Consider the following 16892-nt stretch of genomic DNA (forward strand, 5'->3'; position numbering starts at 1 on the left):
ATGAATTTAATAAGTTGGGCAGCTGTCTCCAGGTGAGGTTCCTTCTTCCCAGCCATTGGGATTTAGTAGACATATTTTCTGACTGAAGAACTGACGGATGTGACTTGGACGTTTCTAAGCCCAGAGCTGCTCTCACTACGGGAAGCCCCAAACACAGCTCCGGTGATGCCTCCACCCCCAGAACTATGCCCTCCCATGCCAGACCCTCCAGAAGCACATGCAGCTCCGACAGCATGGTATAATCCACCATGGTGACCATTTGTGCAGTTTCCATCTGCAGAAACACCTGAGTTATGTCTGCCACCTCCAGAGGTCATGACATGCTTGGTGGTGACACTTTTGGAACTAATCCCTCCTCCGGTTCCCAACCCAGCCCCATGAGACATCCCATGACTGATTCCAGCTGCCCTGCCTACTGAGCCTCCTGCAGTCCTGGGGCCCATCGTGTGGACACACGCTGCACTCCCCGTAACTGCTTCTCCCACGCCATTGAAGGTCCCAAGATTGTGTTCCACGCCTCGTCCTGCAGAAGCACCATAGGCCATTCCGACTCCCATTCCAGGTGCACACTCACCCGCTGGGTAGCCACCACTAACCATTGCTGCAAAGGTGGCAAACAAGACAGGTCCTGTTACTTTCATGGCAGGTTGGAAAATATCAAACACACAATATTTGGTTACTCGTGTTTAAGTGGGGGAGGGGGGTGTTCAATGTACTCACCAACACTGACAGGGTTCCCTGTGTAAATCCTGTTAAGATGAGAAAAGTGAAATGTAGAACCAGAAGTGCAGGATGGTTATGCAGACCATACTCAATACGAAGACTCAATATTTCAAAAAGAATCATTTTGCGTTCTTTGTCTACAGACAGCACTATATTCACTGCCATAATGGGCAGTACCACTATTTAAATATGATGTTTTGGGTTAGGGCTAGCATATCTGGGCTGCAGAAATCCAGATGGCCATTAAATGGAAGCAAAGCCCTATTGAAAACTGACTCGGCTGCCACCTCATGGTAGTCTAGATTTTGGTAACTCAGACCTGGTGGTGTGCTATTTTAACAAATGCTCAGAAAGGGGGAGGGGGCAGAAGACCCCAAGTGCAACATGTGAGGATTTCATCCACACAGTTGAGAAATGAACAAAATGGGAGAGGTGGGCTGTTTCCAGTAGCCATACATCCTACTTGTTCCACCATCCTTGTGTTGAGAGACCATCCCTTGATCAGTCTTCTCCAGCCTGATTACTTCTAGAACGAAGAGTCTACAGATTCCCAAACTCTCAACAAATAAAGGTTTGGTCCCTCTGGCAGAGAATTTAGGGAGTTGTAGTCTAAAACATTTGGAGGAAACTGAGAAGTTATAGAGAAGAGTCTATTCTATGTGCATAGATTCCACCTCCTATCTTATGCAGAAACATGCACAAATATTTAGCATTATGTAAAATGATGATGATGATGATGATGATGATGATGATGATAATAATAATAATAATAATACAAACTGATGAAGTTTTGGTGGATAACACACCAGATTTAACTCTGGTTGAAAAGGAGAAAGTGTGGATAATTCATGTGGCAATACCAGGGGATAGTAGAATAGAAGACAAAGAATTGGAGAAGATCATAAAGTATCAAGATTTGAAAACCAAAATTGGCTTCCAGGTGAGGTGTTATGGTTGGTTAGGCATCTCTGCGAGTGACTCTGCAAGCAGGGACAGAACAGCAGTAGAATTTCCAGCTAGGAGACAGTTCAGTGTGACAGAAATTTCTCCAGAGGAAGGAGAAATCAGGGGATCAACCCTTTGTGCTCTGGAAGAGCTGCTCCTCATGAGAAAAGTGCAGGAATTCAGTTTCTTGTGGTCGATCGTGGGTTGAGTGGCTTTGGAGCCGAGGATTTACAGCATGCCCTAAATTGCTGTGCAGCCTTTATGGATATTGGACTGGCAAAAGCCTCACCATCTTAATCACTTTACAATTTAATTGCTTTACAACCTAAAAGAGATATTCCAAACAGTAGTGAAGATCAAAAGCTTTCAGTGAGTGCCTTCTTTTTGAAATAAAGAAGACAGAGAGGAAAAAACCCACTATCTTAAAGGATTTTAATTTAAAAGCAAAAAGCTTAATGAGATTGTGATATAAGAAAGTTTCAAATGGACAAAGAGGACAGTGATTTTCAAAAATAGAAATTTTTTTTCTGATGAAAGTACCTTTGAAAATAATAAAATTAACTAGACTAATAGACCAGACCTTCATGGGAACACTTGAAATTGTATTTCGCTGCTTGTTGTTTGGTCTGGATGACAGAATGGATGTTGCTGAGAAACAAGAGACTTTTAGAGTTAGAAAGTCATGACCTGAGGTTTGGATGGAATGGGTATTTATGGTATGATAAAGTTAAAATTAATGTGGACTTAAAAAACATTTCATTAGATGTGCCATGTTGAGAACATGGAATAGATGTAAACCCAGGTTGTGCCCAAAAATACCTTTATGGATCTCAGCTCAAGAAGCGAAGAAGATGATCTCAGCTCAAGAAGCTCAGGAAGAGAAATGGCAGAAAAGGTAAATGGTTGATGTGCCAGGACTTATGGGAAAACTATCAACGGGAATTTAAGATCAAATCAGAGAACAACTAATAGCTGAAGGATACAGTTGTGAATGGTTTTCCCATTTACAGTTACCTGAAAGATTTAAAATGGATAAAAAGACTTATGGTATGGAGCAAAGTAAGTCAGAATTTGAAATACAGTTGTGTACTGTTGATGAACATGTAATTGCTAAAATGTACAAACTTTTGTTGAAATTTGAAATAGAGGAAGAACAGGTTAAAGAATGTATGATAAAGTGGGCTAAGAATTTTGGTTATACAGTAATATATAGATGGATTAATGGGAAAATATGTGGTTAAAAGGGTTGAAATTTACATTGTGTTATGATCTCAAAGAGAATTTTTATAAAATGATGTATTGTTAGTACATGACGCCACAGAAATTATCGAGAATGTATAAAGGTACTTCAATTGTATGTCAGAAATGTGAACAGCATGAAGGTACATTTTATCATGCTTGGTGGACATGTAAAAAAGCTAAAAATCTTTGAATTCAAATACATACTTTGATACAGAAAATTTTAAAGATTAATCTTGAAATGAAGCTAGAACTTCTCCTTTTAGGATTAATGGACAAGCAGAAAAAAAGCCATGGAAGATAATTTCAATATATGATTACTGCGGTGAGATTACTATATGCACAGAGATGGAAAGATTCGACACTACCCACTGTGGAGGAATGGTTGGTGAAGTTGATAAATTTTGCTGAAATGGATAAGTTGACTTTTTTGATTAGAGAAAAGACACTATCTACATTTACTGGTGACTGGAAGCCTCTTATGGACTTTTTGCACAAGAATGAAAAAAATGAACTTGTGATTTATGGTTTTGATGATTAGATAGGATATATTATAGAAAGAAGAGTAATATGACGTACTGTTAGAGAGAGAGGTTAAAATATATTTGTACTTATAACTGCTGTGAACAATATCGGAAGCCACTTCTTTATATCTTTGTTTCTTTCTTTTCTATTTTTTTTAACTTCTTTTTTTTCCTTGAACTCTTTGCTTTTTCTTTGAATTCTTTCTTTCTTCTTCTTCTTTATATTACTTTGTGTTAGTTTTTATCTTCTTGTTTAAAAGCTTTAATAAATTCATATTAAAAAAAAATCTGAAAACCAAAGTTGAAAGATTATGGCATAAACTGGCCGTGGCGGTCCCAGTGGTTATTGGCACACTGGTGCCATACCAAAAAACCTTGGATGGCACTTAGAAAATCTGTGCATTGACAAGATTTCCATCCATCAATTACAAAATGCCACACTGCTTGGATGCACATATATACTACGCCAGTACATTATGATGTCCTCAGTTCTTGGGAAGAACTCAAAGCAAATGAAGGTCAACACCAGCTAAAGAACTGGCAGCTGTGATTTCACATTGTTGTATAAATCATCATCATCATCATCATCATCATCATCATCATCATCATCATCATCAGGCTTGTGAGAAGCTGAATGAGGTGAATCAGTCTTCCCAGCTTTCAAACATCTACAGAACTCTTTACTGCCATCTAGTAGACCAGTGAATTCTTGGAGTGCACATCTAGTTTCCATATAAAGTACAATATAGTCCCCAAATGTTGCAAAGAATAGTATCTTTCAGGAAATCATATCTTCCTGCTGCTTCTGGAAAGATAACCATAGAGGTCTCCCAGGAAAAGCTGATTTATATTCTCAAGGTGGATATATAAGGATGTTTCTTATCTAGTAGTCTATTCTTTATTTTAGAACTGTTATCTCCAGCATCACCCAGATAACCAAAGCACCCAATCACAACCTCAGTGATCCATTGGGTATCTTTCCTTCCATGAATATAGCATTTCATCAGTTTGATGCCCTCCTTTTTAGTCCAGCATTCTAAATGCCAGTTTCCCATCTTTTATGTCAGGCATGTATAACTTGTAACAATCTAGGTGTCTGGGGGTTGAACCTTCCAATTATTCTTGACTACTGGCCATATTGATTGGGATGAATAGGAACCCAGCTATATCTAAAAAACCATGGATTGTTAGCCCTGCTTTATGATAGCTGGGTATTATGAATGTACTGTATATTTTTATATTTTTCTAAATATATATTTAGAAGTGCACCTCACCTGCTCTCCTCTCCTTCCAGCAATGCCTTATAGGTAGCAATTTCAATATCTAGAGCCAGCTTGGTGTTTAGCAGCTCCTGGTAATCACGGAGCAGGCAGGCCAGTTTATCTTTAGACTGCTGGTAGGCTGTCTGCAGCTCAACATGCTTATTCCGGGCATCTTTTAGGGCAATGTCACCACGTTGCTCAGAGTCACAAATAGCTGACTGCAGACTGGCAACCTAGGATCAGGAGGAGGAAAGCTTAAGGATTTGCTGGGTCAGCTGTTCAAGACAGTGTGAAAACAGAGACATATGGAATCTGCCTACAGTGTTGAAGACTTAGCTAAGGAACCATTGTCTTTCCTTTCCGCTACTAAAATTTGTCAGGGAGGCTGATGGAATCAAAAGCAGATAGAGAAGACCCATGAGACAAGGAGGGAAGTTACTCGGACTCTGAGAGATAAGTGAAACTACACATAAAGCATGTGAGGATCCACCATGATACCCGCTCTATGATACCTGTGCCCTGATGTCACAACACTGTACATTCTTCCCACCCACCCTGCTTCCATCGCGACCACCATCCAATCTGCTGTCCAGCAACTCCTTATACAATGCACTGGACAGCTTGGCACATGAAAATGAATGGCATGAAGATCTGATGGTTAGGGCAAGTGATGGCAAGGAAGGAAGGAACTAAGATGTAGAGTCCACGTGCAGGATCAGCCTCTTTGTTTTCTTGCAATAAGTTTTACTGCTTTAATCCCACTTGTGTGTCCTTGAGCAGAAGTATAACAGTGAAGTTGTAATACTTATGCCTAAACTGGCATTCTTCTTTCCTAGCCTGGGAGTTGTTCTTCAGAGGTCTTTTTCTCAATTTGCTTCCATTCTGTATCAAATATTCCCAAATCTTTATAGATTATGTTATCTGATTGTTTGCATTACAGAGAATTTAATCACCTGAAATTACTCCCATTAACATTTGATTTCTGAACTTTATACTTCTTTTGAAGTATAAACTGAAATAAACGTAAATAGCTAATATGTAGTGGCGTTTAACTATTGAACGGCTTCTTTGCCGTGGTACTAGAGAGGTTACATATTCTAACGTTGCCAGGTATGGTTTAATATATGCCAGCCTTTGACACCTTCTATTTGTTTCTAGCCACAGCAGGTGGCAGCATTCCATTGACCTTGGCTGATCTGCAAAAGCTACTCAGATTCAGACCAGGTTAAGATTTGGATGATTACCAGAAAATCCCAGGGCTAGGCCAGGAAGTTGAAAACAAGATCTCAGAAGAATCTGGGGCAAATAGTTCCAGAAGTCAAGCACAACTCAAGGGAGACATTCCTTTCTTATTTGTTTTTATGGTAAACCCACCTATTCTTCAAATATTCTCCTCCTTAGAAAACAAGGGTGCATTTGTGTTGGGGGGGCATTTTTCTACTTGTTTCTTGGGGAGGAGAGCAAGAGCTCCAGGGCACGCAGCTCCCCTAAAGTTTTCTATTATAGTATTTCCAAAATGCCTCTGAAAGAACACATTATAATATAATGGGCATTCCAGAAGTACAGCTGGTGGGAATCTTCAAAGAAAACCACAGTGGCTTTAGTGAGCCTCCTTGAAAGGATCAGTAAGATCTTGAGATTCCAAAAAACCTTTCTTCCTGATATTGTAGGAAAACAAGATCATTCAAGATGAAGCAACAAAATGAGATTGACTACCCTACCTGCTTCTTTGCATTATCAGTATCCGTTTGCAGCCTCTGGACCACTCTGTTGAGCTCTGAAATCTCATGCTGGTTGCTTTTCAGTTCTTCGTTGAATTTGCCTCGGTTATTCTGAATCTCTGCAATCTAATAAATGAAAAACAGAAGAAATCAGCATCCCTCTTACTATCATTTGAGCAGCTGATGATGGATCAGCATTAAAAAGAAATCCTTTATCATTTGCTATGCTTTTTGGTATAGAGCACACCAGACATGGGATATAACTGTCTATTTTAATATCAGTGATCAGCAGGCATAAGCAGGACATGGAGATCCAAAAAAGACAATAAGACTTGGGGGTGGGGGCATCAGGTCACTTTTCCTAGTGGTCGGCTTTGTCTAGGCATCTCGTCTGATAGTCCTTGCCAAGGTTTGCTCCCCACCCCTCCAACCCAGGAGCCCATGGGTGAGTTTACTGAAACAAAGAGCATAATTGTTGCGTCTTGATCTGCTGATCTTCAAGCAAGGTCCCTGTGGATGAGTTCTGGCTATCATACCAATACTCACCTTATTGTGGTAAAAGGCTTCAGCTTCTTGTTTGCTGGTGTGAGCAATATTCTGATACCAGGCTTCTACATTCTTAAGGATGAGGTTCATATCCAGATCACGTGTGTTGTCCATTTTCAGAATTACAGAAGTGTCACAGATTTGGCTGTCCAGCTGAGTTAACTCCTGCAGAGCATATGATTCCAAAATAAGATCCCACATCCTTGTAGGGATGTGTAAAACATTACGTATGCAACACATGCAGGTTCCTGCTGTTTGGGTCCAAACATAGAACAAATAAGGGACTGCTTTGTTCTGTGCACAATGAATTTTTTTTGGTCCAGACAGAAGTAGCTTAGGGTGGGGGTGGAGGAATGGGAAATAAGCCAAGTACATTGGAGGTTGGAGGGAGGGAGGGAAGGGACTGAGAAGATGAGGTGGGTGAACAGGACAGTGGGATATGCCATGCTGGGACATTGTCTGGATTTTGTTTTGGTTGAAACCTGGAACAGCCAATGCATTCTGGGTTCCATTCTGATCCGAAATAGTTCTAGAACCTCCAGAATCTATGGTTTGTTCCAAGCTTGAAACAAAACATTTCCCCTGCTTCTTGCACACTCCTACATTATTGCCCTCTACTGCTTAACAATTATGTTGGTATTACGTTAGGGCCCTACAAGAGAGTTCCAATAAAAATATTGCATATTGAGCAAGGCTATTAGAGCAGCGGTGGGTGGGACCACACACCCACAATTGTATGAAGTAGGATCTTAAAGTAAATTGTGGTTGTTTCTCTCCATGGATGTGTTCCCAACAGGTTTCATAAGAACTAGATACCCACCTCTGCAAAGATACATCTCAGAACTTCCAGCTCCTGTGCTAAAACATCGACTTTAGATTCCAGCTCTTCTTTAGTGAGGAAGACACAATCAACATCCTTTGCAGAGAAGAAAACCATATAAGAAATTGTGTTTTTTAAAAAGGAAGTTTCGTACAAAATAATATAGTCTTTATATGGGGAGGGGGAAGTTTGCATATCCATTATGATAATATAATAAGCAGAACGTTTTTTTAAAAAAATTCTTATTCCTTGAATATCATCTGGAATTGAGACAAAGGCGGATCATATACAATTTTTATTCATACTTGAAAGCGAGTGCCATGGAGCTGATTGTTAGTCGATATTCCTACATTGCAGCATTTACTGAAAAGTCTTCTAGATCCATCCAAGCATCCAGATGGAGCAGGTACAGAATATAAACTTGGGGCAGGGTTAAGAATAGATATCGGACATCCCAGACATCCAGGCTTTTTAAGCCTTTCCTTTGTGCACACGGACCTATTGCCATCATTAACATATCTACGGAAGTCTAGCTGGATGAAGAATCTCCACGTATGATTCAAAAGTTTGATCGTGTATTTTGTGGTTATTTTTAAAAATTACCTTTTTGAGCACCACAAATTCATTCTCTGCTGTTGTGCGCCTATTAACCTCTTCCTCATATCTGCGTTAGAGAGAAAGGAAGGTTGGCTCTTAATATCAGAAGAATTTAAATCAAAGACATGTCTCACTGGCATGCTTTCATTAGGTAATTCTGCCACCCCTTTCATTCATTTAGTTAAAAGACCTCTAGGTTGCCTTCAAGGGCAACAGCCTCATCCAGGTGGCTTACATATACCCAACATAAGCAAAACACCACAGAAGTTAATGTATCCTTCCAAATAGTGAACCACCCATTTGAAACTCAGGCAAAACCTTAGACATTCATTGGAAAGCTGATAAATAAAGAGATCCTCACAGCTTTTTAAAAAGCTGATGATTTCCGGATAAGCAAGACATTCCATAAACTGCAACCACCAAGAACGTCTCTTGTTCTATAATTACTAGCCTGTAGCTATCATTAACTCAGTGGTAATGTCAGTACAACTTAGATCAGCCTTCTTCAATCTGGCATCCCTGAATTGCACTGGGATTTCAGCTCCCAAAATTCTCAGCCTCACTGGCTGGAATTCTGGAAATTGCAATCCCAACACATTTGGAGAATGGAAGATAGGATAAATATTTAGATATTGCCTAGATCCCAATAGACCTTATCTTGAAATGCAGTTGATCAGATTCCATCCTTCTTGTCTGGGGAGGGGATTTCAGTATATTGCCAAACTTCAATCTCCCAAATGTGTTTACTCACCTAGACCTGTATTCCTCAACTAGTTCCTGCATGTTCTTCTGTTCATGTTCCAGTTTTTCTCTCTCGCTTAGGAGACATTCCAGTTGTTTCTTAAGCGAGGCAGTGAAATTCTCATAGTAGCCTTCAAGGTTCTTCCTGGTAGGCTGAACACACTGATTCAAGAGTTCCCACTTAGTAGCCAGAACCTTGTTCTGCTGCTCCAGGGATCGAACCTGAAAGAAACAATCTCTCCAGTAAGTCTTCCAAAAAAACCAATTTCTTACAATGGATTAGAGGAGAGTGGCCTGATGCAAAAGTATTAAGGGACTTCTACATCTTTAATAGGGGATGCGGTGGCGCAGCAGCTTAATGACGCTGAAAGTTGCCGGCCAGAAATGGTCGACGCTTCAGCGGTTCGAGTCCAGCCTTCGCGTTAAACAGGGTGAGCTCCTGTTTCCTCCCCAGTTCCTGTCAACCCAACAGGTCGAAAACTCACGTGAGTAGATAAATGGGGACTCTCACTCCGGTGGGAGGAAAAATGCTGGCGGCGCCTTGCAAAAAGGAGTCGGGAGCAGTTGCCGGTAAGCGTGAAAAACCGCGCTCGCCCGAAAAGGGTGCGAAGCAACAGAAACCCCGCCTCCTGCGCTCGCCAGCTGGGCTCTGCTCTAGGAAGGAGGCCATGGCAAACCACTTCCGAAACACCTTGCCTTGAAAACTGCAGGGACTCGTCCAAGCAGTCACTGCAGAGTCAGTAACGACTGAGCGCAGATCAAAAAAAAAAAAACTTTAATAGTGAGATAGACAAGGGGGTTTCAGGGTGTGTCACTTGCTTCTACATTACTATTAAAGATACAGCAGTTCCACCTTACTTGGTATCTGATAGCCTAATGAAAAAGCACAAATCATGTGTGGCCTAGATTCTGCATCCTCCCTGAGAAACGATTTGAAATTGGTATGAATCAAACACAATTTTAGTCTTTTGTCTGCTTATTTTAAGCTGAAGGCTATTTCACATGTGCAACAATAGCCTAAATTTGCTACACTATATTCAGGAAAGAACCACACCTACTTGTTGCTCTCTGCAATTATAACAATGCTTGGCAAACTGTTTTGCTCACCAGTTCCCCAAGCTCTGTGCCCTGGAGTACCAGCAGTCTGTCAAACAAAGAACAACTCTTTTCACCTGCTTGCTTTGCTGGCTGCTGCTGTTATTGCATGACAGGTGAGCAGATGGAAAGGGAGGTGCATTGGTGGGACTGATGGGGACCATTTGAGAAGGGAGCTAATTAGGACTAGCAGTTGCTTGGCTTAGCTTGGCTTGGAAAAAAAAATCAGTGCGGGGGGAATGGATCCTTTCTCAAAACTCCCCCATTGATCTATCAATCCGCAGTATCTATGATTTGCTTCAATCAGTTGAGCCTCTGAGTAATTCTGAAACATTCTATACATTCCACCAGCCATGCTCAACGTGATCCCTTGGAGATGTGCTGGGATTGCAGCTCCTCAGACTTTCTAGCTACAGGACTATTGACCCATGTTCTTGGGAACCCTAAGAATTCTAGGCCCAAGATGCTTAGAGGGAGCCAGAATGGAGAATGCAGAATTATACAAAATAATCTGATGGACTGAAGTTCTTCTTCTTGAAGGCTGGAGGTGACACAGGCCAATGTTTTAAATATTTCCCAAATCGCTCCATCTTGTATACAGCCATATCTGTCTGATATGTAAGGGCTGTAGTCAACTTTTGTCTTGATTGTGCAAACACAATGGTTCTCAGAGGAGGCCTTGCTGTTGCACACCTGTTGATTACACTACCCCAAAGTGGGCCTTTTCTGGGTTGCTGCCTTGTGCAGGAGGGCCCAACTGTGGTGTGTTTGGGGTCAATCTTTGCCCAGGCCTTCCTTTTGTGAGAGTTTGGTGCTTAATGTACTTGATTTGTCATGGGTTGACTTTAACTTAATTATTTTTCACTCTCTCTTGAGTGTTTGACAAAATATTTAAACATTTAATTACCATCATGTTTGCCATACTGCTTTTAATTAACATAGTTTTTGCATTCCTGAATTATCCATTTGAAGTATTCTTTTTACTTTCTTGCATACCGCTTTGAGAATCAGTCAGTCGATAATTCACTCCTGACACTTCAGGAGCCTTATGTGTGAAGTAGTTTTAAATAAATATTATACCGTTGTCTACCATTTGAAATCAAAAGGGCATAGTTCACATTTCTGTCATTCAGACTACCTGCCATGGACAAAAATGGCTCTTACAGCAATAGCTTCATGCAGCTTAGACATAGATCTGAGATGGTTGAGCGCCAGCCGAAACCATGTACAAAGAAGCTTTTCTAGTGACTTAATTGATGTGCAGAATGGATAGTACAAATTTACAGCCCTGCTGCTGATGAATTAACAAAGCATAGAGCCTCCGAGCATAAACCTACAAAGCACGGCAGAGAGCAGAGAGCCACAAAGAAAAACTAAAAGGAATTGCAGTTCTGACTGGTTCTCTCAGTGGAAATGTAAAGACAGCAATTTCTGGGAATTTTTTTCAAAGTATGACATGTGAGTATAGTTGCAGTGAATCAAGATTTCAATCACTGCTTCCTATTCAGATGTCTTATTCTCAGTAAAGGGATCTATACAGATCCAAGTAATAACTGATCAAAACAATCACATTTATGAATGTCTTCTCCACCTGTTTGCCTAGCCCAAGGCAATCACCACCATGATAATGCCCTTTGTCTCTTCCCTGTTATAATTTCATCTCATTTTAAAAAATAGGAGTTTCAGTTCATCAAATATGTTAAATAATGCTACTACTTGTAAAAACAAGTTTTAATCATAATGTTAATTGAAGCTGAAATAAGGCTAGGGTTAAGGTTAGAAAAGTCAAGTAGTTTTGATTGACCTATGATGTACTATAAAATAAGAGGAATAGAATACTATTCTTTCTATTATTATATAGTATATATTACATTACATTACATTATATATAATGATATCTATCTATCTATCTATCTATCTATCTATCTATCTATCTATCTATCTATCTATCTATCTATCTACACAGTGTGTGTGTGTGTGTGTGTGTGTGTGTGTGTATAAAAATACTAAGAGCAAAGCAGCAAGGAAGGACCAGAAGCTATTGCTGTTCAATGAAGGAAATCTCAGCCATAAAATCCCTGGTTCAAATGCTGTCCCTTAGAAAAAGACTTCTCCCCACCCTCCTGCATGGTGGAGATGTAACACGAATCTCTGTCTTAGGGTTCTTATCAAATTTACTGAGACAACCTGAATCTGAACAATCTCCTCATCTCCCTTGACACACACAAACATGCATGTGAGTCCATGTTCATGAAACATCATCATTCCGGAAAGATTTCCTAGAATTAGTTCCCAGCATGGGATTTTAAATGGCAAGAAAGGATGCACTGTTAGATGCTTTTAGTTAGGATTAGGCAGTTAGAATTAGGGAGCCAGGTAACAAGAGAGGAAGAAAAGGGGACAGATTGATCCTCCCAAATTATTCTTACATATTTAAAATTGAGAGTGGCTCAACTAAAAAAAGAGAAGGATGGGCAAATTCCTACCTTATCGATGAAGCAAGCAAACTGGTTGTTCAAGGTTTTCATCTCTTCTTTCTCGTGCGTCCGGGCTCTCTGCTCCTCGGGGTCAACTCCAAGAGAAAGTGGCTTCAAGAGGCGCTCGTCAATAGACACCCCCCGGATCCCTTCGCTTCTGTTGCCACTCACGCTGCCCATTCTACCATACGCTCCAAACCCACCTGGGCACTCAGCCCCCCCGTAGCCTCCACCAAACCCTCCACCGTAACCATAAGCTCCCATCCCCATCGCTTGCCCAGCCATCCCCATGGCTTGGCCGCCCATTCCTATGCCTTGCCCACCAACACCCCTGTAGACCTGTCCTCCAAAGCCATGACTGTAAGCTACTTTTTGGCTTCCACCACCAGAGTAATTCAGGCTCATGCTAGAAAAACCACCAGCCCCACATGGTCTTCCAAACGGCTGGCATGTAGGAGCAGCGCTCCGGCCCCCCACCATAGAAGCAGAAGAAAATCGCCTTGATCCACCTAAGCATCGCGTCCCAACAGATATATTCATGGTCAGGGTTGGTGTTTTTGGGTTTGGGGGTTTTAAAAAGAGTTGAGCAAACTATATTAGTGAAGCAGTGGAATGAGGGAGAAGCAAGAGAGCGAAGGCGAGAGAATCCCTTTGGTTCACAATCCAGGGCCTCTCTCTTTTATATGGCTCAAGAGGTGCATGGGGTGCAGAAAAATTACATGAAACAATCTGGGTTTGGTTTGCCTAGCAGCTAGAAAAGGTTTCTTTAGTGCAACCTATGCTCCCGAGCAAAAATCATTCTCATACGGGAAATAGCGTGGAATTAAAATAAATGCTTGGCTTGCAAGCTTCTCTCTCCCTGTCTTATGTCTGGCTTTAATTAATCTGCTTCCTCAATGTATAATTATCATCCACCAAAATATTTCAAGTGGTTTATTCGCAGGGCAGTTTCACTTGCAGCTTCATCTCTTTTCATTTTTAATTATCTGGATGGAATGCGCCATTCTTGATAAGGAACAATGGTTTGGATGTTTTTATTTGCTGTCTTGCATCAAGACAGGAGCGAGGAGAGGTGGAATGTGTTCTGCCACAGAAATCTGACTCAAAGCAAAAAATCAAAGCAAAGTCAGAGTTACTCATCCGACTAAAAACCTTAAAGCAAGCCCCCCCTCCATAAAATAATATTAGTCAAACTTCTCAAGGGGAGAGTCGGTCAACCCTAGATCCCCAAACTGGCACCCATAGATATTAAGATATTACCCAGGGTAGGAATCCCAAATCTGCTGATAATCAGAGCTGAATTTTCAAATGTCAGAAGTGCAACGTAGGGCTTCCATTAAGCCCTGGGAAGGAAGGAGGAAATGGCACCAAGTTTAAACTTAAGAGAGACGGCAGCTTCATTTTGCCAGAGGGCAATCACTTGTCTGAAGAGGCTGTTGTATATTCTGGATACGTTTTATACAGTAGAATGAAGTTTCTTGAGTATATCTGAATCTGTCAGATTGGAGCCCCTCCCTTGATGCCCATCAGGCTGCATGTCCCATCTGTTTTTATTTTATTTAGACTTTTTTTTAATGGGGGGGCTGCAGTCCAGGGATTTCTTTGGAAGGGGGCCCACTAGATAAGCTAAGGTGGTGAACAGCATTTACAAAAAGGGCCTCCCCAGACTGCCTTCTGATAGATGGTTTTTGTGACTAGCCATGCTCACCACAGCAGTGGTCTAGTGAAAGGGCCCAACACATGTTTTTAAATTTCAAAATGAGCACATTGGCCCAAAGAAGGATGAAGATCCCTGCCCTCAACAGTAGTCAGATTTTGTCTAAAGCAGGGGGCTCCTAAACTTTTTGCCATCACGCCTCCCTTTAGGGTAATCTTAATGTACACACCTCCCCTAAAAGTCCAAACACCAAAATGAACAATGAAACAATACAATGAAACTTTGGGAAAGGTGGATTTATTGGAACAGTGTACAACTAAAAGGTTCTTCACACCTCCTGTGGACTCCATCTGCATCTCCCCAAAGTAGGTACACCTCATAGTTTGGGAAACTCTGGTCTAAAGCAAATATGTTCCTGAAGTGAAACATCTGGGCTGAAAGATTTGATAAGAGTGCACAGCACTTCTCAAGGGTGTTTTGCACACACCTAGTCACAGCATCTAGGTCACCTGGATGGGTCCTGAAAGATAAGCAGAGGCAGACTGGGTTAGTACTTGGATGGGAGATGATGGAATGCCAGACTGAGTTGGCAAGTGGGGGCAGGGGGGAATGACCTGAGATGAAAGCAAATAACTTCTGTACTGTGGCTAAGAAAACTACATGGATGAGTCCATGAACTCACTAAGAGTTGAGCTTGATTTGAAAGAGGCTTTAGCTTTATCTAATGATGTGGATCCAATGGAAAAAAAGAACATTCTGGAAAAATAGAAGAACCTCTGGCAGTGGGAGACATCATGAACGTATCTCTCTCACAATACTTCTTTCCCACAATAAAAGTATATTTATGAATGCTAATTGCCGGCAAATCCATCATTTTCTTTGGCACTTTGTAATAAATTGTAGTGCAGATCTAAGAGCTATATTCATAAATTATCTGTGCAAGCTGTGAAATGTTTTTGTTTCCCAAAGGCACATGATTGTCCACGCAGATCAGCACAGTAGACTAAATGGCCTTTTGGTTCTTATGAAATCTGACTCAACTTTCTCTTCTCCTGAGATGATGGAGATTTAAAAAAAAAATATATTTACAATGCGGAGAGAGCCATGCTATGAATCAGCCAATGGTAGTCAATTTAGGGTACTAAATAATTCCTTGAACAGTTTCCAATTAATTTATGGAACTCATTGCTGAAAGATGTGGTCATGGCCACAAGCTCATATGATTTTACCATAGATACTTTTGTGGAAAGCAGATCCATTAAATTGGGATGGCAATTCATGCCTCTAATGAAATGTGCTGTGAGCCACAAAAGTCTCTTACAACAAATTGGATCACACTTGCCAGCAGACTCTATGTGTTTGAGTTACAGTTGCAGTGGTGATGCAGTGGGGGAAATGGACTTATAAGGGGCTTCCTGCGAAAGTATCTAGTTGATGAATTATCAGGACACGTTTTAGGTCCATAAAACCATTTGCTTAACTGATCAATGTTAGTGTGGCATCAGAGAAGAGTAACTAAAACTGCAGTCCTGGGGACCTTGAATGGATATCCCAGAAATCATAATCTTTTCAGAATTCACCCTTCAACCTTGGAGGAGTAAATGTCAGCCCTACAAGAAAGACCAAGTTAAGAAACCAATGCCATATAGGTCAGGGCAATTTTATTATAATAGCGACAGCAACAGAATCTTGTAAGTCTGAAAGTGCTCCTCCCTCCTTTATCTTCATGTGAACTAGGGAGGGGCATGTCTGAGACATTTTCTCAAGTTATTTTCTTGGCCCAGACTCAAGCCCAACTTATCTGACCATAGCTTTGGAAGCAGCTCTTCCTCCTGTCCTTCAAGGCTATTTCCTATGCCCTCTACAGTAAAGGCAATAACAGAAACAGGTTCTTGTTCCCCATAGCTTCCAAAGCCTACTCTTCCTAACATCAAATCTTAGGAAAGACCAAGAGGAGGTATATCAGAAGTAGGGTATGCTGTAACCAGATGCCTTTCTACTCCCACCTCCAGCAAATGTCCCCAAGCAGCACTTTATCTTTGTCTGCTCTGGAGTGAATAAAGCTACATTCCAAATTGTATAATTAAAAAAATAAATCCCACTTTTTAAAAAATAGCTGAGAATTAAAGAGAGAGATGCTACAATTTCTCCTTCACTCATTCTTAATGGACCAGGCTTTAGATATTTTGGCACAGGAGCTCTCACAAAAACAGTTTCCTGCCTATGACTATGACTATAATTTGCATTCAATTGTGGAGGGGATGTCTTATGGGAATATTATGGGAATATTCACCTCTCAAAATGGAGGTAACAACATTTATGTTATTATTTTTAGTTGATGCCCCATATTTCTACATATAAGAGCACTTTGGGGTTCTGAGCAAATACTAACAAGTAAATTTTTGTTTCATCTCAAAACAGTCTACAGTAAGTCTACATATTACCTTGTGTCCTTATATGCTGACACTTTATCTGCTGGTTGTCCTCAGTCCAGTAGCAGAAGGAAGGCACAAATCACACCAAAGAAGTAAAAGGTAGGAGAAGG

At 40.9% G+C, this 16892-nt stretch overlaps 1 protein-coding gene across 1 annotated transcript; it reads right to left on the reverse strand.

Moving 5' to 3' along the window:
* Positions 1 to 62: 62 nt before the first annotated feature.
* Positions 63 to 13230, reverse strand: LOC103059211 (keratin, type II cytoskeletal cochleal-like). The gene is made up of 9 exons (XM_025173696.2): positions 12700 to 13230; positions 9129 to 9340; positions 8384 to 8444; positions 7781 to 7876; positions 6961 to 7125; positions 6415 to 6540; positions 4706 to 4926; positions 721 to 749; positions 63 to 601 (listed from the first exon to the last, which is right to left on the reverse strand). The coding sequence occupies exons 1-9, from the start codon at positions 13228 to 13230 to the stop codon at positions 63 to 65; spliced, it is 1980 nt and encodes a 659-aa protein (XP_025029464.2).
* Positions 13231 to 16892: the final 3662 nt, after the last annotated feature.

Source organism: Python bivittatus, unplaced genomic scaffold, assembly GCF_059951505.1.
Source record: "Python bivittatus isolate LINGU-HERP-01145 unplaced genomic scaffold, Pbiv_v1 ctg000220_np1212, whole genome shotgun sequence".
NCBI classification, from domain to species: Eukaryota; Metazoa; Chordata; class Lepidosauria; order Squamata; family Pythonidae; genus Python; species Python bivittatus.

Bases quoted from the DNA above. Each gene is read 5' to 3' on its own strand.
- LOC103059211 (XM_025173696.2), bottom strand. From the start codon at position 13,230: ATGAATATATCTGTTGGGACGCGATGCTTAGGTGGATCAAGGCGATTT. The intron at 7,877-8,383 runs GTAATTTTTAAA...TTCTCTGCAAAG, and splicing joins AATTTGTGGTGCTCAAAAAG to GATGTTGATTGTGTCTTCCT. The intron at 7,126-7,780 runs GTGGGTATCTAG...TATGCTCTGCAG, and splicing joins TGAGATGTATCTTTGCAGAG to GAGTTAACTCAGCTGGACAG.